At 43.2% G+C, this 25,808-nt stretch overlaps 1 protein-coding gene across 1 annotated transcript in view; it reads left to right on the top strand.

The window, feature by feature from the left end:
* Positions 1–1,525: 1,525 nt before the first annotated feature.
* LOC124622882 (myrosinase 1-like) overlaps positions 1,526–25,808 on the top strand; it is a 96,067-nt gene continuing 71,784 nt past the window's right edge. The window contains exons 1-2 of the mRNA XM_047148675.1: positions 1,526–1,727; positions 5,859–5,989. Of these exons, the coding sequence (XP_047004631.1) occupies positions 1,526–1,727; positions 5,859–5,989 (333 nt within the window). The remainder of the gene's footprint in view (positions 1,728–5,858; positions 5,990–25,808) is intronic.

The following is a 25,808-nucleotide window of genomic DNA, read 5'->3' as shown; positions in this document are numbered from 1 at the left end:
CCTGTTCCATTAACTTTTCCCTGGTCTCAAGATTTATGCTTTTGGATATCGGCAGCTGCTTTCCTTTATAGATGTCTCTTGTACCTTGTTCAACCCTTTTTTTCTTTTTGGCATGTATTCCTTTATCCGTCCTTCTTCGAAGGTGACAAAATTTGTCTTCGTCTTCGATAGTTTCACGTTCAACATATGGCCATTTACAATGTCTATTTGCTGCTCACATCCTTCCATTTGCTTTTGTGTATGTGGACTGTTCAGCCATCATCTAGAGTACATTCAGTTTTACTACCCTCCCGACTCAGTTCTTGTTCACATTCAGCAACCACTGCCATGCCATCAGTACATGCAAAAAGGTTTGCAGCTATCCTTTAGAAATGTTTTTTTTTCTAAAATAATAAACATTTCTCATTACATACAAAGATTTCCTTCATGGTGTTAGTTATGACTTTGAGACAAGTGGAATATTCTTAGTGCACATTTACCTCGGTCTTCTAACGTCCTCAAATTAGTAATCAGGGATAACTAGAATGGTAAGAGTCATGCAAATATAAAAGTAGATGTTTCAAATGGCTCTTCGCACTATGGGACTTAACTTCTGAGCTCATCAGTCCCCTAGAACTTAGTACTTAAACCTAACTAACCTAAGGACATCACACACATCCATGCCCGAGGCGGGATTCGAACCTGCGACCGTAGCGGTCGCGTGGTTCCAGACTGTAGCGCCGAGAAGCGCTCGGCCACCCGGGGCGGCCTATAAAAGTAGACATTACATCTACATTAACCCAGTACTGGGGACTAAGCTTTGAGAATGGGAAACATCAGTCTTATAGAAGATTCGAGAATGTTATAACACTCCCGCTACAGGGAACGGTTGCTGCAAGAAAACCCACTATCGTATTGGCTTCCTGCCATCCTTGTTATGCAGCTGGAGCAAAGAAAAAGATGCGATTCACATGTCCTGTGTCTGTCGGGAGAGATACGATACCGGAATTCAACTAGTGCAATACATGGCCAACACAGGTGGACACCAGTCGAATGGCTTGAAAGGCAAGCCATAGTTGAGAAGAGAGTGGAACAGGGTTATACCCTGTCTAAGATGTTATTTGATCTGTACACCGAGAAAGTGCTACCACATGTCGCGGGCTGAAGATAGTTTACCCACGAATACCAAAAACTATTTCAAACTTATCTAATGTTGTATGCATCCTATAGATCTGAAGCGGGCGGTCCGCTTTCGCGACATACGAACAACTGAGGTGAATAGGAGAGGATTCTTACATTATTTTGCGATAAGAAAAGATGCTATCTCAAACTTAAGAAATTAAATATATTATGTAATTACTAGCGCTATTGCAAACTCTGTCATTAAAAAATCGAAAAACCCGAAACTTGTAAACACTTGACGCTGTCACTTGAATGTTGCTAAACGATACGGCAACGATAATTATCGACATGAGCAGCTGGCAGTTCACTACGTAGTATGGGACTTATAAAGGACGTGATAGCGTTTAGTTGTAACGCAGACGCCATGTTGTCTAAACGAGCGGTGTTGCTGCTAGCTGCGTGCTTGGCCTCCGTGGTAGAAGCCGCGCCGGGGGCAGTGGCAGCCGCCTCCCGCCGCCCCCGACTCCGCCTCCCGCGCGCTGACGCCGTCAACCAGTTCCCTGACGGCTTCATGCTGGGGGCGGCCACGGCCTCGTACCAGATCGAGGGCGGATGGGACGCCGACGGTGAGTGGCGGACGTTCTACGGGCAGCCAGTGGTAACGTGAGCGGGATGGAGGGAGAGGTCACTTAATTTCATTGTACCGGCCGTAAAAGCTCCTTAAGATCGCCGTACGACGGAGTTTTCCCTTTCTTATCACCACGTACTTGTAACATACCTGTTTCAGCCACCTATATGTACATATACAGCATGTCTCAAAGATTTTGGGTCAAGGCGTAACAGGTGCTATTGGCTTCTACATCTACATATATGCTCCGCAAGCCACCCAACGGTGTGTGGCGGAAGGAACTTTACGTGCCACTGTCATTACCTCCCTTTCCTGTTTCAGTCGCGTATGGTTTGCGGGAAGAACGACTGCCAGAATGCCTCCGTGAGCGCTCGACTCTCTAATTTTACATTCGTGATCTCCTCGGCAGGTATAAGTAGGGGGAAGCAATATATTCCATACCTCATCCAGAAACGCACCCTCTCGAAATCTGGACAGCAAGCTACAGCGCGGTGCAGAGCGCATCTCTTGCAGTGTCAGCCACTTTATTTTGCTAAACATCTCCGTAACGCTATCACGCTTACCAAATAACCCTGTGACGAAACGAGCTGCTCTTATTTGGATCTTCTCTATCTCCTCCATCAACCCGACCTGGTACGGATCCCACACTGATGAGCAATACTCAAGTATAGGTCGAACGAATGTTTTGTAAGCCACCTCCTTTGTTGATGGACTGCATTTTCTAAGGACTCTCCCAATGAATCTCAACCTGGTATCCGCCTTACCAACAATTAATTTTATATGATCATTCCACTTCAAATCGTTCCGCACGCACACTCCCAGATATTTTACTGAAGTAACCGCTACCAGTGTTTGTTCCGCTATCATATAATCATAAAGTAAAGGATCCTTCTTTCTATGTATTCGCAATACATTACATTTATCTATATTAAAGGTCAATTGCCACTCCCTGCACCAAGTGCCTATCCGCTGCAGATCTTCCTGCATTTCGCTGCAATTTTCTAATGCTACAGCTTCTCTGTATACTACAGCATCATCCGCGAAAAGCCGCATGGAACTTCCGACACTCTCTACTAGGTCATTTATATATATTTTGAAAAGCAATGTTGTTAAGAAAAGACACTACGTGCACCACCTAACAACAACATAGCTCATAGTAATCGTTCAAAGAGACGACCGCTAGTCTCTGGCGTTTGTGAGGGATGTGCTGCCATAATTCTTGGAGATTGTATCCCTTGTTGTCAGCGAAAGGATGTGTCTCTAAACCACTATACACCTGAACAACACGTACCCTCATCGTTGGTTTGGAAGGGGAGGTCCTGTCCAATGACCAGTGCGATAGCAGGATCTCACACATCTGTACTTTCTCCTGTGGGGCTACGTCAAGACGCTGCCGTATGAAGTCCCCGAGAAACATATAAAGACCTGCTTGCTAGAGTCCCTGCTGCCTGTCTCCTAGTGCAACAGGCACCAAGAATCTTTGAGAGAGTGCGGCAGAACTTCTTGCGCTGTTGCCATGCATGACTGAATGCACTGAGAATGGCGGTCATCACTTTGAACAATTACTGTGAGTCACGTCGTTCTTATGCGAGGAATGCGGGGTATACCTCGCATAAGAACGACGTCCATAACACAATAATGACGCATTTCCGACCATTGGTTCCCTGCCTCAATATAATGGGTTGTGGAGCCACTACCGCTCATTTCAGGTTTTATCCAAAAGGTACAGTAAACAGCGGAGAGTATCTTTTACCAGTGTTACCTATACACGTCCCAGGTCAGTTTGTGTATTGAGGGAAGGAACAATTATTGTCCCTGTGCCTCTGTACGTGCCCTAATCTTATTCTTAAGATTCCTGCTAGAGATACGCCATGGCAGGGGCACAGTGTCGCCCAGTTTACATGGAATAGAGATTCTCTACATTTACCCAGAAGGATTTCGGGAGGGCTACGTTGTATTTCTTCCAAGGATCCCAATTTGAGTTCTCTGAACATTATGTTACACTCTATTCTGGGCTATTCGCACCTGTTACGATCCTAGGAGCACATATCTGAATGACTACGATGTCTGCTACTCAATAAAAACAAGGTCACATTAGCGTTTTGTGTGTGGTTCGCTATATGAATGCATTGCATTTTCCCACGACCGTTGCTACGGATCTTTCATTTTCCTAATGCTGATTTCATGTGACTGGCTCATTTCATACCGCTTTCTGGTATTGTCCCTAAATTACTGTAGCAGTAGGTGAGAGTGGTGGTTCCACTTTGAGAGTTCTGCGCAGCAATATACCAAAAGACGATGTTTTTACTGTGAGGATTAAAAACGAAACTCATTAAAGAGAGGAACATTCAGCTAGCCTTACAACTTTGTTATCATAATTTATCATAACTCCAGCTCACAATCATTAAAGAAAAGAAAAACAAAGAAACTTACACAAGTGGCTTATTTACAAAAATTTAAACTATGACAATAGCTAATTGGTTGGACCAGAATTAAAAGAATTAGCCTTGAAATGGTAGGTTCACAGCATAATATACATCCCTTTAAAACAACGTCTTTATTAAGGGTGCAAAAACTGCTTACGGCAGCAATAATCTGACAACATTCAAAGAATCTTTTTCCTACCATATAAAACGTACAAGACTAAAAATTGACACTCTCAAACAATTGGTCTTCTCATATCAGATAAAAATATAATCTACCAGTAAAAATTACTTTTAATCTTTTTTAAATTGTTCCAAAATGGCCGCTGTTCAACGGGAGTATAGCAGCGGTTCCCTTATATCTGGTGTAGTTTTAAACTATTTAATGAAATGGTTACTTTATTGGCAAAATACGTATTTCAAATTATGAATTTAGATTTTTAGACTGTTTACATATTGTAACATATTTTAACTGCAAAGCTGTTCGACAGAATAACCTGATTATGCTTGATTCTGTGGACATACTCCAAAAATTTCAAAGCTTTACGTTATTTAGTTTTTGAGTCATAAGAGAAACGGATCAAGGAAATGTGAAGTACGGGAAACGAGCGATGAACATTGCTGATACATATTTCATACCTTTGTTGTACATATAATGTAGGTGTAGAGAAGAGCATCAACTTCACTCATATACAGATAATTAAATACTTTAACATATGCAGTATTCTGTCCTGCATTTTTCTGTGACGTATTCTTCCATAAGTATGTTATAAATAGCTTCCACCTGGGTGCCAGACTGGGACTCGAAGATGGGACCTTTGCGTTCCGCGGATAGTTGCTCAAATGACTGGGCTATCCAAGCACCACTCACGGCCCGCCGTCACAGCCTTATTTCTGGTGGTAACTCATTTCCTGCCGTCCAAACTTCACAGAGATTCTGTATATCCGGGGAACTCGCACTCCAAGATCAAAGGATCTTATGCGACTTCTCTGTCATAGGTTAGGAAATTGTTTCCACAACGAGTTTTCACTGTGTAGGGGAATGGGCACTGACTTAAAACTTCTTTTAAGATTAAAACTATGTGCCGGACCACTATTCGGACCTGGAACTACAGCTTGAGAGATTGTTTCGAGAATGATTTTTCACTCTGCACCGGAGTATGCACTGACTTGAAACTTCCCGGCAGATAAAAACGAGCACTTGATCGCAAAAGACACGAAGGCTCCACGTTTGAATCACGATCGGGCACACGGTTTTGGTCTACCAATGCACACTCCGCTGCAGACTAAAATTTAATTCTGGAAGTGTCATCTGTTTTTGTCCAGCTTATCTGTAGGTCATCCTTGGTTGTAAGGCAAATGCTGGAAATTAAAGTCCCGTAGCAAATATTGCAAAATTGTGCTTTCTCTTCCCCTAAACCAGTATGTGAAGAAACCATGATTCTATAAGAACTCAAAGAGCATGTTCCGTCTTGAGGGGTGGAAAACGAGAATTATAATAAAAGCCGAATGGCCACGACCATTGAAACACATTCATTCCACAAATTTATCTGGGTTTACTAAATTTGTTTTGGTATCTGCATTGTGTTTATGTTCTTGTCTTGTAACTGGACGGACCAATTATTATGCTGCTCCAACAGAGAGAGAACTTCGTGAATAGCACATGCACAAAGGACTCCACTAATCTGTCGTTTCACCACTTACAGGCAAGGGCGAGAACATATGGGACCGTATGTTGCACGAACATCCGGAATATGCCAAGGGCGAGAACGGGGACGTTGCCTGTGATTCTTACCACAAATACGCCGAGGACGTGCAAGCAGTCAAGAATCTGAACGTGAGTATGGAAAAAGAGTTCTTTTATTATTATGACTACAGTTAGTAACGTGAACAGTGCAGGACACTGTTTATGATCAGCGCTGAAAACTTTCGCCACATTATTTCGCCAGCACTACTTTATGCAGCTTTGAGTGAATTAATAAGCTTTGCTTTAGTAGGATCTGAACGAATGAAACCTCCGTTTTAAGTTCTTGGTAATGTAATCACATACGGTAAGCGACAGTCATCTAAAACCTGTAGCCTTGTCTCACTACAACGACGAAACCTAATAACTTTAAGACTGTCGAAAATCATGTTGTACTATCATCAATTGTTTTGAAAATCTTTATTATTGTTACTAATATCGGTTGCTACTAATCATTATCAGCCAATAGCTGTTCTTGGTCAAATGTTTGAGAGGAAAGAAAAAAAAGACTACCTATGAATTATGCAACGGATTTTCGTACAGAAACGAAGATTGGTTTATGAACAGATTGGGTGTACCAAACTGACCAGCAGTGATTGGAGTGAAATTTCGTAGCCAAACGACAAATGGATAAATGAGGTATCAATCTGACCAGAGTGAGGGGCAGTTTTCTCAAAAAAAAAAAAAAAAAAAAAAAAAAAAAAGTAATTATGGACGTAATCAGGATAATTAAGAAAAATCTATCAGACAAATATATTTTAGTACTTTTTAAAATTCTAAGTTGAACATTGAACATTGAATCTTCGTCCGACACCTCGTGTGCTTTCTCTTATCTATATTCTCTAAATAGTAATACTGTTGAATACCGATCGATATTTAAATATATTGTGATTCATACTTCCTGAACAAGACATGAAATAAAAAAAACAAAAATACAGTCATATGTTTTGTGAAATAATTTATCTAAAAGTAGGAAAGATTATAGAAACATTCGACGTGCCTTTGAATGATAATCGAAACCATAGCAGCAAATGACGTGCCTACTGAGAACTTAAGGTTCTATGTTAGAAGCACCTAAATTTAAACAATACTAGAGGATAGGTGTCTAGTGGATTATGTAGACCATAAAATCGGCTGTTGGGTCGATTTGACATATCATAATGGCTTTCACATGTTTCTGTCATCTATGCCCGAAGTTGTAAAAAAAGTTCAAACAAATTTTCAGTCTCAAACTTTTTCAATAGAAAATCCTTCGAACATCAGGAAAAAACATATACTTGGCGTAAGATGTAAGGTTTCTTTTACAAATGCTGTCGAAATGGTTGTTCTTGCTGAAAGACTTTTCGCGATAAAAATATAAATATGAAAATGGGAACCGTAAATCACAGAGCAGTTCCAGACGAACTGCGGATTCTACTTTGCGCTCTTTCTATCCAGCTAACATAAGAGGGTTCCAATTGATACGGTTCTTTGTTCACGATTTTCAAAATTTAAGTATTTGATTTTGCAAACCAGTCACATTTTTGCTTCGATGTTCGGATTGCTGCATGTGATTTCGAGAATTATTCAAAGGCCAGTCAAATTTATCTCTATCTATTTTCTTTCTTACGTTCGATAACTTATTTCACAAAACAGTTCTTAGATTATTTATTCTAGATTCATGGATTAACTATTTTTTTATTTACAGTATGTGAAGAATCCAAGACACAGAATTTTAACATTTTACAGACAATCCAATATGTCAGCAATATTTTTGTATACAGCACCCAACCTATGGGCACTTATATTAAGGCGTTTAACGGTAATGTTCTAACGGTTAAAATGTCTCCAGAACATAGATACGGTGTACTAATTTAGGATTCATATGTTTCATTTTGTAAACAATACGTAAACCGTATGTATTGAACACTGTTGTCCAGTTCATAGTCTTGTCTTTCTTACTGTGAGGGAACTCGTGTACGTATCCACACAGAAGTGTAATCGAAAATCTTTTTGTACCTGATGATCATTAAAAGCAATAGAAACTTCAAACAATAACAAAAATTTTCAATCATAACTGCCAGCTGTGGTCAACGACAGCTTTTATTTCCACGAAAAGGCGGCTGTGTCTCTCCAGTTTACGAGATGCTTACAAACGAAAGACGTGCGTTGTATTCCTTTGCAGATACACGGACCAGGCATATTGATGTTACCACTTCCTATGTTCGAGTATCCGTAGCTCGTGGTATACGGGCTAGCGTTGCTGCCTCTGGATCACGAGGTCCCGGGTTCCAATCGTGGCCGAGTTGGGGATTTTCTCTGCCCTGGGTATGGGTGTTTGTGTTGTCCTCATCATTTCATCATCATCAACATTTGTGAGAGTGACTAGAGTGGGCTGTGAAAAGAAAATGGACTGTGTTAACATTGGGACTTTGTACAGGCACTGGTAACCGCGCAGTCGAGCACCCCACAAACCAAACATCAGCATCATCATCATCTCATCATCATCATCATCATCATCATCATCATCCTATGTTGTTCGACGTCAACGTGCAATAACCACTGATAGAAGACAGATGGCAGCGCTAACCTTGAAGGGTATATGTCGGTGGAAGTGGTAAACAATACATTCGTTGTCCTAATGCGGAAACGAGGCGAGTTATATGACGTCCAGAAGGTTTTCATACGCAATGGAAACATTTCCGAAACGGCTAAGTTCGTAAACTGTTTACGTGTCACCGTACTTAAGGAATACGGTGCATGGGAAAATGGAGCTACCCGGAAACTGTGCCGACGCGACTGTAGCGAGCCATGGACCACGCTGGGGTGAGCGGCGTCTGCGAAGATGTTTACAGGCTGATGGATGTGCAGCTGTTGAGCAACTGACCGGCTAGATGAACCAAGGGGCTATCAACAGCGTCTCCTCAACGACTACTCAGTGGACGTTGTTGTGTAAGGCTTTTGCAGCAGGCGCCTGCTTCTTGCACCCATACTGATTACTGTTCATCAGCGACGAACGCAACTGGACGTCCATTGAGTGGCAGTAGGTGGCCTTTTCTGATGAATTATGTTTTATGTGCCATCGGACATATTGCCGTTAGAGTGTATGGCGTGAAACGTCCGAAAGCAAAACCGTGCTGCAGTCGTCGAAAGCATCCAGGATGGAGGGCTGGATGTTACTGTCTGGCCGGCCGAAGTGGTCGTGCGGTTCTAGGCGCTACAGTTTGGAACCGCGTGACCGCTACGGTCGCAGGTTCGAATCCTGCCTTGACATAGATGTGTGTGATGTCCTTAGGTTAGCTAGGTTTAAGTAGTTCTAAGTTCTAGGGGACTGATGACCACAGCAGTTAGCAGTTAAGTCCCGTAGTGCTCAGAGCCATTTGAACCGTTACTGTCTGGGGAATGTTATCGTGAAATTCCCTGGGTTGTCTCGTCGTTCTTGGCTCAGTGGATCAACATAATATGCATCTACTCTTGGGGATCATATTCATCCCTACCTGCGGTTTGTTTTTCCTCGGCATGAAGGCATCTGTCAGCAGAACAATCGAATATGTCACTGTGGTGTGCGTACTGTAAGACCTTCGGTACACACACCAAGTCAGACGATAGAAATGCCACTTGCACGCTTAGAGTAGCAGATTGACAGTGACCAACTTTAAACAGAACTTGATTAATTTCCACACACATTTATTAAAATAATAAAAATCATAGACCTTACTTAACTTGATTCTGGATGCTGTTTACAATTGACAATCTGAAGTTCCTTTGGTCTTGCTACGTTAATCTTATTCTCACATATCTCTGATACTTGACAAAGTGTCTATTCATTTATCTTCATGTCTATGTACAGGAATATGATAATCTTATTAGACGCAGACTGAAACTTGACTATAGACTGGTACAGACAAATGCAGACTGGTGCAGACTGATACAGACTAACGCAGACTGACTAATCGGAGGTCTGTACACTCGTTATAATACCTCGAGCGTTCAGGTATCACTGTGCGAGTGTGATCCGCGAGGATAAAAGGTTCTACGTTAGCAACAATCTCAATGTCTGCGTTACATATTAATACGTGGATCGGCGGAAGCAGAATTTGGTCCGTCTCTAAGACAGCGTCATCTCGTAGTGCGGAGACGGACGAGCGCTGCGCCTGCGCTGTTGTGCTTAGCGGGGCGAGCTCTAGTGGGAAAGTTGTGTACGCGCTGACTACGTGGAACTATGTACACAACAACACCTTTCTTAGTTCGAATATAATAAGCTTTCTTGGGACTAAGAAACTTATGTCCACGAGTCGGCATTGTTTTAAAAAGCATCGCTCGTGCGAAACTCAGCTTGCTTTTTTCTCACATGATATACTACGAACAACGGATGAAGGGCAACAGGCAAATGCCATATTTCTAGATTTCCTGAAGGTGTTTGACACGGAGCTTCATTGCAGGCTGTTAACTAAGATACAAGCATACGTAAATGGTTCCCAGATATGTGAGTGGCTCGAAGACGTTTTTAAGTAGCAGAACACAGTATGTTGTCTTCGACGGCGAGTGTTCATCAGAGACAAATGTGTCGTCAGGAGTGCCCAGGGAAGCGTGATAGGGCCGCTGTTGTTATCTATGTACACAAATGATTTGGCGGGCAAGGTGTTCAGCAATCTGCGGTTGTTTGCTGATGGTGCTGTGGTTTACGGTAAGGTGTCGAAGTTGAGTGACAGTAGGAATATACAAGGTGACTTAGACAAAATTTCTAATTGGTGCGATGAATGCACCTAGCTATAAATGTCGAAAAATGTAAGTTAAATGTTCAAATGTGTGTGAATTACTACGGGACCAAAGTGTTAAGCTCATCGGGCCTTAAGCTAACATACTACTTAATGTATCTTAAACTACGCAAAGTGCAACACACACATACATGCACGAGGGAGGACTCGAACCACCGATGGGGGACCCTTGCGAACCGGTACAAGGCGCCTAAGACCACGCGGTTACCCCGCGCGACAAATGTACGTTAATGCGGATGAATATGAAGAACAAACCTGTAACATTCGCATATAGTATTACTAGTGTCCTGATTGAAATAGTAATTTCGTTTAAACGTCTGAGAATAATGTTACAAAGCGATGTGAAATGCAACGAGCATGTGACAACTGTGGCAGGGATGGCGAATGGCCGCGCGGACTGGCCGCGCGGTTAGAGGCGCCATGTAACTAATTGCAGCGACCCTTCCCGCCGGAGGTTCAAGTTCTCCGTCGGACATGGGTGTCTGTGTTGGTCTTAACATATGTTAGTTAAGTAGTGTGTAAGTCTATGGACCGACGACCACAGCAGTTTGGTCCCCTAGGAATTCACACACATTTGAACATTTTTTGATGGCGAATGGTCGACTTCGGTTTATTGGGAGAATTTTTGGAAGAGTGATTCACCTGGAAAAAGAGGCCGCATATAGGACGCCGATGCCACCTATTTTTGAGTACTTTTCGAATGATTAGATCCGTACCAGGTCGCTTTGAAGGAAGACAATGAAGTGATTCAGAAGTGGGCTGTTAGATTTATTCACGGTAGTTTCGAACAACAGATAAGTCTTACTGAGATGCTTCAGGAACTCAAGTGGGTATCCCTGGAGGGATGGCGACGTTCTCTTCAACAAACGCTATTGAGAAAATTTAGAGAACCGGTATTTGAAGCTGACTGCCAGGCATCGCATAAGGACCACATAGATAAGATATGAGAAATCACTGCTCATATGGAGGCATATAGACGGTCGTCTTTCGAGTGGAACATGAAAAGAAATGACCAGTAGTGGTACAGGGTACCCTCTTCCAAGCAGCGTATGGTGGTTTGCCTACTATCTATGTAGATGTAGGCAATCGGTGACTTGCCCGTCGATGGGGATGAAATGATGATGATTAGGACAACACAACACGCAGTCCCTGAACGGAGAAAATCTCCGACCCAGCCGGGAATCGAACCCGTGCACTTAGGATTGACATTCTGTCGCTCTGACCACTTTTTTTTTAATCTCATTTTGTTCGCTTTTGCTCGTTGCATCTGCTCAGGGCGGACGTCTTAAGACATCCGTTTAAGTTCGTTGATGATCGATTAACTCAGTTTTTTTATTACAGAGGGCACGAACCCTCTGACCGAACACGCTGAGCTACCGTGCCGGCAACCACTCAGCTACCAGGGGCGGACGTCATACTTCGTTTGTATGTGACTTACCCTCTCGCTGTGTGTTCTACACCTATCAGTAAGCGTTGTACAGGACACCAATTAAATACCTCTGGCCGTCAGTGAGAGACAGTCGGTATGTATCGCATATCAGCGGGTAGCATTGTTTATAATTGGCAGGCGTGGTACACAGTCGTAAGTACCATATATTACCAGCATGATGTTATCACCGTAGATAGGCGAGGTATGCCGTCGGTATGCATTGAATACTCCCACAATACATTTTACACCGTCGGCGGGCGTTTAACACACACGGCAGACACTGTATAGCGTCGGCATGCGTTTTATACCGTCGGCAGGCGGTACGCACACATCGGGAGACAAACATTGCCCTAACGAAATATCACCGCCCATAGGCATTGTACACCATTGGTGGGCATATATCGTTGTATACAGGCGTCACGCATTTTACACTGTCGTCAGCATTGCATACCATTCACATGCATCAAATTCCATTACTAAGCGTTTTACACATTTGGTAGGTGATGTACATCGTCGGTAGGCGTTCTGTATCGTCAGGATTCACTATACACCAAGAGGAGGAGTTCTATAACGTCAGAATGCCTTCTACGCTTTTGGCAGGCATTGTAGACAATCGTCAGGAATTGTAGCCGACGGCATGTGGTGAAAATTTTCGGTAGGCTTCGCATACTCTCAGTAAGTATATATACAGTCCATAGGTTTTGTAAACCGTAGCGTACTTTTGCCATGCATCTTACACCCAATGTTGGCGTTACACACTAACGGTAGGCAGTATACACAGTCTGTAGTCGTTGAGCATTTTCAGTTAGTGTTGAATGAGATCGGTAGCTGTTGAGCCATACAGGTAGGCAGTGTATGCCGTAGCTACGCACTGTACACCGGCGTTGTAGAACATCGACAGGCGTTGTAAAACTTCGGCCGATTCAGTACACGTTTGGCAGACGTACAAGATAAGTATGGGTTTTTCCCCGTTGTTACTCATCGTATACTGTCAGTATGCTTTGTACCCGTTTAGAAAGCGATGTAATTCACAGGTAGGCAACGTAAATCATCTACAGCTGGTTTATACTCCCTGCAATAAGCACTGTACATTGACAGTAAGTGTCGCATGAATGACGAAACCTTAAGTCTAATGAGCAAATGTGAAAAATATTTGTAGGATGGCCTCAGTGTTTATCGTTTGTGGCACGTAGAAATTGCTGGTGTTCAGTCACAATCCGAGTGTAGTGATGTCATCAGCTGAAAAAAAGTGTCTGAGTAGCGAGTCGAAAATAAGGCGTAAAGACAAAAGAGTCCACTTGACACTTAGAATTTGTGGAGAGTCCTCCTACCCTTTCTACGTAGTAAATGGATGATGCAAGATAATGTGTGTAACTATTTTACATGCATTCATATTTCTCTGATTTTTGCTGTGATGTGATGGATATGACTTTTTGGAACACTAAGAGCAGGAAAGGAAAGGAAGATTACTGTCGGGTAAGAACAGATCTTGCCTCACTATTTATGTAGCATCTCTCATTCGAGGTGATCGAATGTACTGGTGGCAATCTCATACTTACTCTTCATGCCCACCACGTCGCGCAAAGCTCCTACTTCACCTTTCTTAAGCAGCTGTTCCAATTTGGTTAAGTTCCTACAGATGTAAAAATCACTCCAGAATGGATTTCAAGACAATTTTTTTTTTTGGCGATTTAAACCACAGATATACTGCTCTTGGCCACAAATGTTCAAATGTGTGTGAATTCCTAAGGGACCAAACTGCTTCGGTCATCGGTCCCTAGACTTACACACTACTTAAACTAACTTATGCTAAAAACAACACATACGTCCATGCCCGAGGGAGGACTCGAACCTCCGGCGGGAGTGGCCGCGCAGTCCGTGGCATTACGCCTCAAACCATGCGGCCGCTCCGCGCGGCTGACCACAAATCTTGGTGTGAACCACACTCCTACAAAAACGAAGAATTTTGTTCTGCTCTTACCAGACAGTACAAGCAACTTGACCTAGCGAAGGTACCTTCAGCGATTACTGTTGATATAATTAATATAGATTCTTGTTATTACCGTAGTAGTTTTCAATTCCCCCCCCCCCCCCAATGAACCATGGACTTTGCCCTTGGTGGGGTTGGTAGCGTGCTTCAATGATACAGACACATCGGCGTGATGTCTATTGAGAGGCCAGAAAAACGTGTGTTTCCTGAAGAGAGGCACAAGCCTGTTCAGTAGTTGTAGGTTCTGCAGTCTGGATGACTGGCTGATATTACCTTTTAACATCAACTACAATGGCCTCCTTGCTAGCACTGCGAATGGCTGAAAGTGAGGGGAAATTACAGCCGTAATATTTCCCGAGAGCATGCAGCTCTATTGATTGGTTAAATGCTGACGCGCCCTCTTAGGTAAACTCTTCGAGAGGCGGTCCCCATTTGGATCTCCGGGCGGGGCTACTCAGGAAGATATCGTCATAGGAAGAAACAAAACTAGCCTTCTACGGATCGGAGTGTGGTATGTTCGATCCCCTATTGATGGGTGGGTACGAAAATGTAAAAATGGAAACGGTTGTGTTGAAGCTAGATATAGTGGGAATGAGTGAAGTTCGGTGACAGGAGAAACAGGACATCTGTACAGGCTAATATGGGATTGTTTAACTGAAATAAAATGGGGGTGAGGCAGAAGTAGGTTTAACAATCAATAAGAAAAAATGAATGCAGGTAAACTAGTATGAACAGTATAGCGAATGTATTATCGAAGCCAAGATAGACACAATACCCCCAGCGACCACAGTAGTATAAGGTTGAATACCAGATGAAGACAGTGAAGGAATGAGTGACGAGACAAACGAAATTATTCAGATAGCTAAGAGAGATGAAAATTCAATTGAAATGGGGGACTGGCATCGATAATAAGAAAAAGAAGAGAAGCAAAAGGTGTAGCGGAGTATATTTTATTCATTCCTAAATCTTGGTTTATGTAATCTGAAAGAACGTTGTATATGTGGAAGAGACTTGGTGACACTGGAAAGTTTCAGATGATTATATAATAGTAAGATGGGGAAATTTACAAACACACGAGGAAATACAGACACTACGACTTATCTTAGAAGATAAGTTAAAGAAAGGATAATCGATGCCTGTCACATTTGTAAGTTTAATGTTTTTGACAGTGTTGACTGATGTACTCTCTTTGAAATTTTGAAGTTATCAGGGGTACAATGCAGAGACCGAAAGACTATTTACAACTTATGCAGAAATCAGGCGGAAGTAAAAGAGTCGTGGGGTATGAAAGGGAAGCAGTTGTTGAGAAGGGAGTGAGACAAGATCGAAGCCTACCTCCGATGTTATTGTATCTACTAACTGAACATACAGTAAAGGGAACCAAGAAAAGATTAGGGGTTTGAATTGAAGTCCAAGGACAAGAAATAAAAACATTGACATTCTCCCAGTTACACTATAATTTTGTCAGAGACAGCAAAGGACTTGGAGGAAAAGTTGAACGGGATGGACAGTGTCGTGAAAGGAGACTATAAGACTAGCATCAATAATAGCAAAACAAGGATAACAGAATGCAGAAGAACTAAATCAGGTGGTGCTGAGGGAACTAGGTTAGAAAACGAGGCACCAAAGTAGAAGACGAGTTTTATTATTTGGGCAGCAAAATATCTGATGACAGTCAAAGTGGAGAGGATATAAGATGCAGACTGGTAATGGCGAGACAACTTTTCCGAACAGGAGAAATTTGCTAACACTGAATATAGATTATGTACTAGCAGTCTTTTCTTAAAGTATGTGTATGGAGTGTAGCCATGTATGAAATAGAAACATGGACGATAAGCAGCTCAGACTAGAAGAGAACAGAAGTTTCTGAAATGTGGAGCTATAGAAGAATGGTAAGGATAGACCATATACCTAATAAGCTGTTACTTATTAGCTTTGGGGAGAAAAGAAATTTGTGGCATAACCAGACTAGATGAAGGAATCGGTTGATAGAACACATTCTGAGACATTAAGGGATCACCGATTTAGTTTTGGAGGGAAATGTGAGGATAAATATGGCAGAGGGAGACCAATAGATAAACACAGTAAGCAGATTCAGAAGGATGTAAGCTGCAGTAGTCATCCAGAGCTGAAGAGACTTACACAGGATAGACTAACTTGTTGAGTTGCATGAAGCCAGTTTTCAGATTGAAGACCATAACAACAAGTCTGAAGCCATTATCAAGTACAAAAATGCCGGGTATAACTAGACTTCATTAAGTGAAGTCATCGACAAGATCTATAAAACTGGATGTCCCAGCGTGTGGATAAGTATGTATTATTACGCTGGGACACCCTGTTAAGTCGATGTTGACAATGACCTCACTTAACAGAGTCAGATTATACCGAACTTTGTTGTACTTAGGTAACTGCGTAACGCCGAAATCATGACAGTAGCGTAAAACAAATAAGTTTGTTCAGTCAAATGGTATAAACATCAGTAAAGCAATGGTACTTCATTGTGCTGATGTAAATGCCTCTTCTAATATTTTAAGAGGAATTGTTGTCTTAATATGTTTTAACAAGCCTCTTCGATTTTTGGCCATTGACGACAGTTAATGGCGCTAGTCTAAATCAAGAACACGAGCCACAAAGAAAGTTATAATGTACTCCAAAAATAACTGCTGTCATAACAAAATATTGTCCACGCCGTCTACGCCATGTATCCACAGGCATTCGTGTGACGTCATGCGTTGTGACAAATCATTTCATAAACTCTTATCTCACTGTTCCACAGATAAATGAAGTCGTTTGAATTATTCGAAGGGACACCACGTAATCGCATTTCTCAAAAATGGATTACGGGCAACTGTATGAACATGAACATCCTCTCCTGTCGCATCTCTAATGTATTTCACTAACATCTGTAGCTCATTAGCAAGGGTAGTCCTCTGCCGTAGTTTGTGTTAGAAGCTCTGCCTGGCGGTCTCCTTCGTTCAAAAAACTACATTTATTCAAACAATAATTGCGATTCTCGACGTTTTCCCGGCGTAATGAGTACTACATGAAGTTTACTGCTTGCAGCCGGGTGACATAGACTTTTGATTACGATATTACGGCTGGCAAATATTCAGCCGTCATCAGAAGAATGTGTTACACTGTACATTGCTTTATACCAAATGTTGGTGCGGGGAAGCATGCTCATTAGTTGCCATTACATGAGCGCCCTATGCCGAATTATGCGTGCTCTTCGAATATTTCTCCATCTACGGCGCGCAGGCGTACGCGCGATGATGATTCGGCATACGTGCCCTTTATCGGAAAGCGGGTCTGCAAGGTTAAAATGCAAGTGTGAAATTAATAAAATGTTTTCTTCCTGAAGCTATTAAAAAAAATTACCGGGTCCCACACACTGTTAAGTTAAAATCCTCCAGAGTTGACAAAAGGGTAGATGGATGGGAAAGTAAACCAGCCGTATTCATCTCAAGTGAATTATCCCGACATTCATTTTAATTATCGTTACCACTACCAATCAGTATAACAGCGGGAAAACCTATTTCATACCTAGAAGAGTGCTTGGGAATGTGAAAATTGGTACATAATACTGCAAGACGTCAACAGACGGGATGATTGAAAGCTGTGTGGTCGAAGCGATAACAGGCCGGGAAATAACGCGCGCTTATCTGAACGTTTCGACGCGTTACGAGAGCGGTCGATAGTTGCACGCTTCGTACCATTCGTGAGAATGCCCCGCTGAGCTGGCGAGGTGTCCGACAGGCTGGCACGAGCCCAGTTTTTGTGATCAGTGTCTCCCGGTTTGTGGTTGTCTGACCAGTGCTACTGTAAAGCAGAAGGTTCTTTGTGATAAATGAGGGAAATTTAACAAGCAAAGTAACTAAAAAGGCATTTTCTTGAATGTATGGTTTTGACAGTGCTATGCTGTCGTCATCGGATCTACAAAAGGATGATAGTAAAATAGTTTACAACCGTGTATTACAAACCGATAAATTGTCATGTTACATAACCTATTGAATTTAACATAAGCTCATACTCTAAAAACTTTTACCACGGATTGACCATTAGTGCTGCAAGTCGCTTCACACTGCATAAGCATTTTCCATGATCATGAAGATCAGTACACGTAGGCATGCCAGTGACGTATTACTCACAAACATAAGCATAAATATAGTGCACCTATCACAAGTGTTCATGATCGTCACCAGCTGGCAAGTGACATAGAAGCGGTGTAAACACAATGACAACCATGTACGTACACTAGGTAGCCCTAGTACGGTTGACTGGATTCTTGTGTTGCATGTAGCGTAAAACCTTGACACATAATTCCATATAATTGATAATACTTCATAAAGGACCCATTTTTATTTACATTATGTCCGCCCCGATAGCTGAGTGGTCAGCGTGACGGATTGCTCTCCTATGGGCCCGAATTCGATTCCCGGCTGGGTCGGGGTTTTCCCCGCTCAGGGACTGGGTGTTGTGCTGTCTTCATCATTTCATCCTCATCCGGCACGCAAGTCGCCCAATGTGGCGTCGAATGTAATAAGACCTGCACCAAGGCGGCCGGACGCCAATGACGCCAAATGATCATTTCCATTTACATTATTATCCAAGAGATATAGAAATTGTACTTATAATCTCTGTATTTGCATAGATGGCTACGCCATGTCCCTGGAGAAGGATAAGTGTTATATCCCGCGACGACCGGAAGTGTGGCCAAGTTTACTTCCTGTAGCTGGGCGATATCGACGTACGACGCCCACATCATCTCTCGCAGTAGATGAATTTTCACGCGGTAGCTACTATTCGGTATGTTTCGAATCGTGCCCCGCCATGGAGGGAAGTTCCATCAGCGGAGGGTGAAGAGGGGCGAAGCAGCGCAGAGTCTCGCCATACGCCACCTGACGGCTTTATTGTTGTCGCCATTAGGTCCCCGTCTGCAGTAACTGCAGTAAGACATTTCCAGGGGCAGATGTGGACTCTGACCACAATCTATTGGTTATGCACTATAGATTAAAACTGAAGAAATTGCAAAAAGGTGGGAATTTAAGAAGATGGGACCATGACTAAACCGGAGGTTGTAGAGAGCTTCAGGAAGGGCATAAGGGAACAATTGACAGGAATGAGGGAAAGAAATATAGTAGAAGAAGAATGGGTAGCTCTTAGGGATGAAGTAGTGAAGGCAGCAGACGATCAAGTAGGTAAAAAGACGAGGGTTGGTAGAAATCCTTGGGTAACAGAAGAAATATTGAATTTAATTGATGAAAGGAGAAAATATAAAAATGCAGTAAATGAAGCAGGTAGAAAGAGTACAACCGTCTCAAGAATGAGATCGACAGGAAGTGCAAAACTGGTAAGCAGGGATGCCTGGAGGACAAATGTAAGGATGTAGAGGCTTATCTAATTAGGGGTAAGATAGATAATGCCTACAGGAAAATTAAAGAGACCTTTGGAGATAAGAGAACCACTGGCATGAACATCAAGAGTTCAGATGGAAATCCAGATCTAAGCAAAGAAGGGAAAGCAGAAAGGTGGAAGGAGTATATAGAGGATCTATACAAGGGCGATGTACTTGAGGACAATTTTATGGAAATGGAAGAGGATGTAGATGAAGCTGAAATGGGAGATACGATACTGCGTGAAGAGTTTGACAGAGCGCTGAAAGACCTCAGTCTAAACAAGGCCCCCGGAGTACACAACATTCCATTAGAACTACTGACGGCCGTGGGGCAGCCAGTCATGACAAAACTCTACCATCTGATGAACAACATGTATGAGACAGGCGAAATACCCTCAGACTTCAAGAAGAATATAATAATTCCAATCCCAAAGAAAGCAGGTGTTGACAGATGTGAAAATTACCGAACTATCAGTTTACTAAGTCACAGCTGCAAAATACTAACGAGAATTCTTTATAGACGAATGGAAAAACTGGTAGAAGTCGACCTCGGGGAAGATCAGTTTGGATTCCATAGAAATATTGGAACACGTGAGGCAATACTGACCTTACGCCTTGTCTTAGAAGAAAGATTAAGGAAAGGCAAACCTACGTTTCTAGCATTTGTAGACTTAGAGAAAGCTTTTGACAATGTTGACTGGAATACTCTCTTTCAAATTCTAAAGGTGGCAGGGGTAAATTACAGGGAGCGAAAGGCTATTTACAATTTGTACAGAAACCAGATGGTAGTTATAAGAGTCGAGGGACACGAAAGGGAAGCAGTAGTTGCAAAGGGAGTGAGACAGGGTTGTAGCCTCTCTCCGATGTTATTCAATCTGCATATTGAGCAAGCAGTAAAGCAAACAAAAGGAAAATTCGGAGTAGGTATTAAAATCCATGGAGAAGAAATAAAAACTTTGAGGTTCGCCGATGACATTGTAATTCTGTCAGAGACAGCAAAGGACTTGGAAGAGCAGTTGAACGGAATATACAGTGTCTTGAAAGAAGGGTATAAGATGAACATCAACAAAAGCAAAACGAACATAATGTAATGTAGTCGAATTAAGTCGGGTGATGCTGAGGGAATTAGATTAGGAAATGAGACACTTAAAGTAGTAAAGGAGTTTTGCTATCTGGGGAGCAAAATAACCGATGATGGTCGAGGTAGAGAGGATATAAAGTGTTGACAGGCAATGGAAAGGAAAGCGTTTCTGAAGAAGAGGAATTTGTTCATATCGAGCATAGATTTAAGTGTCAGGAAGTCGTTTCTGAAAATATTTATGTGGAGTTTAGCCATGTATGGAAGTGAAACATGGACGATAAATAGTTTGGACAAGAAGAGAATAGAAGTTTTCGAAATGTGGTGCTACAGAAGAATGCTGAAGATTAGATGGGTAGATCACGTAACTAATGAGGAGGTATTGAATAGCATAGGGGAGAAGAGGAGTTTGTGGCACAACTTGACAAGAAGAAGGGACCGGTTGGTAGGACATGTTCTGAGGCATCAAGGGATCACAAATTTAGCATTGGAGGGCAGCGTGGAGGGTAAAAATCTTATAGGAAGACCAAGAGATGAATACAGTAAGCAGATGCAGAAGGATGTAGGTTGCAGTAAGTACTGGGAGATGAAGAAACTTGCACAGGATGGAGTAGCATGGAGAGCTGCATCCAACCAGTCTCAGGACTGAAGACCGCAACAAAAACAACTGCAGTAACTCAGTCCCCAGAGTGTAGTTCGTGCCATCGTCGACATCGTCACTTACGCCATCAGCGGTGCTGTCGGTGTGGCGTTCTGACGTTCCTCCTTGTTCGTAAAAGAGGAGGAAGTCTCGGTGGCAGTCATAATGGTGGAGGCCGTTGGTTCAGGGGCACCCAGGGGAACCGGCACAGTAGGTACCGGCACAGCCAGAGCCGACGTTACGTTGTCGTCGTTCTTGTCGTCGCGCAGGTTCTCCGAGGCCTCGTCGTATTGGACGGCCTCGGAGCCTCAGGGGAAGTTAGTTTTGTCGGTCCGAGGCTCTACGTCGCCTCCTCTTGCGTCTTTTGGGTGAAAATTGTTTGCATGTCCGTCCCAGAAGACGGTCTTGGAAGATGGCCTTCGCATATCATTGACCGGGATGGGATCATAAGTCGTCGCTATTGGTAGTGGCGCCGGAGTATGGTCGATTTGTGAGCGTGACGAGTCGACCGCGGCGGTATCCGTAGCAACTTGAAAGGTTATCAATGCGTGATCCGACGGACGACGGTCGATAAGAGGAGAAGAGACGCCGATGCGTAAGTGGTCGGTAAAACAGAGTCGGAGGCGCTACAATAGCGGCTGGCAGTTGCGTGATGCGTGGGTAACACTCAGTTCTGAGGTGGCTTTCTTTGGAGCACTCGGAACAGGTATAGGGTTGGCCGTCGTGTACGATGATCTCGCGGCACCCGCTGATTTGCGGTTTAGATAGAACGTGGCAGCGGAGATTGATGGTGATCTGTCGTACACCGTTAAGAACGCGGGAACTGCACCCAGAGTTCGGCGGTGTGGCCATGTACAGTACCACGGGGGCGGAAGGCCGCGATAACGTCTTCCGCTAGGAGCTCGAAACGGTGATCGAAAACTCATATGGTGTGCATGCCCAAGTCTGCGTGGTCGACAGTGACCGCATGGACACTGCCGTCGGCGCGGCGAAAGCATAATCCATGTTTGGTGGCACAGAGCATTCTTTCGCACACCATGTCATTGACGAATCTGACGTTCACCGTGCTGCTTAAGATTGACGAATGGATGGCCAAAATGTCGGAAGCTGGGATCTTAGTTACGTTGCGCACGAGCCGTTCCATATCCAAGGTCTATGGTCGGGTGTAGTTATTGCAGAAGGTGACTAGTAGTGTGTGTTTTTTTGCCGCGCGGGATTAGCCGAGCCGTCTAAGGCGCTGCAATCATGGACTTTGCGGCTGGTCCCGGCGGAGGTTCGAGTCCTCCCTCGGGCATGGGTGTGTGTGTTTGTCCTTAGGATAATTTAGGTTAAGTAGTGTGTAAGCTTAGGGACTGATGACCTTAGCAGTTAAGTCCCATAATATTTCACACAGATTTGAACATTTTGAACAGTGTGGGTTTTCTGGAACAGTGGCCATGGTTCTAGTACACGTAAGTTATGGCCGCTCAAGGTAAACAGCAGCGTCCGCACTGCACAGCTGGTTAAGCCCGACGGCCGGCTCAACTTTCCAAGCATGACTCATGACCCGTCCTCACAGCCTTACTTCCGGCAGAAACTCATCTCCTACCTTCCATACTTCACAGACGTTCTCCGGCAAAACTTGCGGATATAGCACTCCAGGAAGAAAGGATACTGCGGAGACATAGCCATCGCGAAGACCCCGATTTCGAGTCTCCGTCTGCCAAACAGTTTTAATCTATGTTTCAAATCTTGGCCAGTTCCGAATCGGGGTGTACTACGCATGTATACTGCCATTGTTAACTAGGATTTATTTTGCTATTTCAGCTGTGCATGGCAGCTACACGAAACGGAATTTACTGTGGGGGAGACACTTGCTCCTACGTGGCGTCACGGAACCTCTGTGTAACGCTATACATAAATTTAGAATAATTGATTGTAGGAAAACATTATATCAATATATGTTTACTTCTTTCAGTAAGCAAATGCTGCGTGATTTGATTTGTGTCAATTTCAGACCAGTGGCAGGACAAAAATAACTAGAGACTGTTTTATTTGATTTTTTGCTGTCTCACTTTTCCAATCTTGGGTAGATCTTTTCACATATATTTACAAACTTCATGTTCACGTTTCATTCTTTGTCTGTATCTACTATTTTCCACTTCTACTGCTCATACCGTCACCAAGGTAACTATTCATGGACAAGGGTGCCCATACGACAATTTTTAGGGGGAGGAGGGGGGGGGGGCTAGACCTGGGGGTCCAGTCACATTAATGTGACCACCGCCTATGTTTGATGTCAGGCGGGAGCACTAGCAGTGGAAGTAAATAAAGTGTGTCAGGGGGTTGCGGGAAACAGTGGTCTATTTCGCTATGCGTGTTAGACACCCAAAATGGCATGAACATTAGGCTTCGGGTCGTGGCTGGAAGCATTTCCGGAAGTACTAAGTCTGTAAACTGTTTTCATGCTGCTGTGGTTAAAGTGTACTGCGCATGGTAAATCGCGTTATCCAAAACCAGTGGCGAGGCCACAGTGGTGGACCTCGGGCCGTAGGGGTGAACGACGGCAAACAGATTTGCAACCGTCGGGAAACTGACCTCTGAGAGGAACCAACTGTGTCTCCTCAAGAACTTTTCAGCAAACGTTGCTGTATATGGGCTCCCGCAGTACGTGTCTGCTTCACGCACCCTCACCGACTGCTGTACATCGGCGACGAAGGATGGGATTTGCGGCGGGTGGCCTTTTCAGGTGACTCACGTTTTATGCTCGATCGGGCAGATGATCGTTGTCATGTACGACGTGAAACGTCTGAGAGCAAACGTGTGAAAGCAGGTACCCCATGCGTTATCGTCTGGGACAGACAGGTTGATCTTGTCATTCTGGGAGGTTCAGTGGATCCACACAACAAGTACGCATCTATCTCTATAGACCATGTCCATTCATACACGCAGTTTGGACAGCTGGCCAAGGCACTGGAGTCGGCATGGCAGCACATCGATGGCTCTCGGTCTTCCACCATAACCGAGTCCATCAACATGACGTAGCAAATATGAGGTAGCCAAGAAGGTGGAAGCGTGGGTTCTACTATGCCAAGACTGCTTGGTAGCTACAACAGGAAAACACAATTAATTAGCAGGAGTACAAGATAAGAAAGGATTTATTACTTTATTGTAGTCCATGACCGGTTGGTTGACGATTATAGAAGACGCGACTAGATTAAGCGTCTGTAGAATGACACAATTTACAAGTCACAAATCTCAATTAACCTCTAGTTGGGCGCTGTGGCCGAGCGGTTCTAGGCGCTTTAGTCTGGAACCGTGCTGCTGCTACGGTCGCAGGTTCGAATCTTGCCACGGGCATGGATTTGTGTGATGTCCTTAGGTTAGTTGGGTTTAACCCTAGGACGCCCAAGCCTTTTTTTTCTATCTTGGATGCCTAAGGGGGGGATTCAGCGGGCTCACAGGTATTAAATAAGTTTACAGAAGAAAAATTACGACTTTCAAAATAGTTTATGTATTTTAACTAAGGCATCGGTTTATAAATGTTGTTAATTGTTATAATTATAGGATTGAGTGAATAAAAAATTGGCATATTACAATACAAAATACAGATGTGTTCATATAGAATAAACTACTCTGAGTCCTCAACTTCAAAGCAAGAGATAAACTTCACAATTTTTTCTGAATGTGTGTTACACACATGTTTATCATACTGTCCACAATACTGTTTTGGTTCAGTTAGATTGTTGTACTTCTGCTTCTTTGTTTTAGATTCTCATACAGAAATATGGCACCGACCTGTCCCTGCAGGAGGCTGACGTGCTTCTGTTGTCACTTCCTTGATTTTCTTTTGTAGAATAGTCTCCATTGATTGAACAATTTGGTTACATAACCCTCTTGCATTGGCACTTCTTTCTTCTACCTGCAATTTCACTAGTTCCATCCCAGCTTACAGAAGCTAAAGTTTCCATTTGTTGTGTTTCTTTCCATTCCATCTTGGATGTTCCTGGATGAATATGGTGGTTGCGTTGATAGCACAAATGTCGATGAGAGAGTAAGATACAGATGGAGGCAACCTCTTTGTTCCCCTCTTGCAGGTGTACATACGCACCATTTGATCAATGGTATCAATTCCACCTTTAGAGGAATTATAATATGCATTTATTTCGGTTGTATTCATCTCTCCTCCAACAGTGCCTTTATCTTGGTGCATTGTTGACAACATCAGTAAGTTTTTACTTGGTTTCGTTTTCACTGTGTATGACACCAAAATTACTGGAGGTCTACGTGTTGATGGGTCTGTGGAACATTGATGAATATACCTCTCGATTTGACGTGTTCTTCATTATGTCTGGAATATGCTTCCTGTTTGACTGGAGAGTTCCTACTGTAGTAACTTTGTAATCTTCGTGTAACTCTTCCGCCAAATCCACCGTTGTGTAGTATCGGTCTAGAGTAATATTTCGACCAGTATTTTTCACAGGTGCTACCAGACGTTTGATGACAGCTGCTGAACTCCGTTCTTCTTTCGACCAATTCTGAACATTAACTGCATAGGGTTCCATATTCAAGACGTATCTGTCAACTGCATCGGACATCATGCGTATAATGATGCCATACTTGCCCAGTTTGTCCTCCATAAAT

This window comes from Schistocerca americana, chromosome 7 (genome assembly GCF_021461395.2).
Source record: "Schistocerca americana isolate TAMUIC-IGC-003095 chromosome 7, iqSchAmer2.1, whole genome shotgun sequence".
In the NCBI taxonomy this organism is placed as follows: Eukaryota; Metazoa; Arthropoda; class Insecta; order Orthoptera; family Acrididae; genus Schistocerca; species Schistocerca americana.
This window is presented reverse-complemented; position numbering and strand designations above follow the sequence as displayed.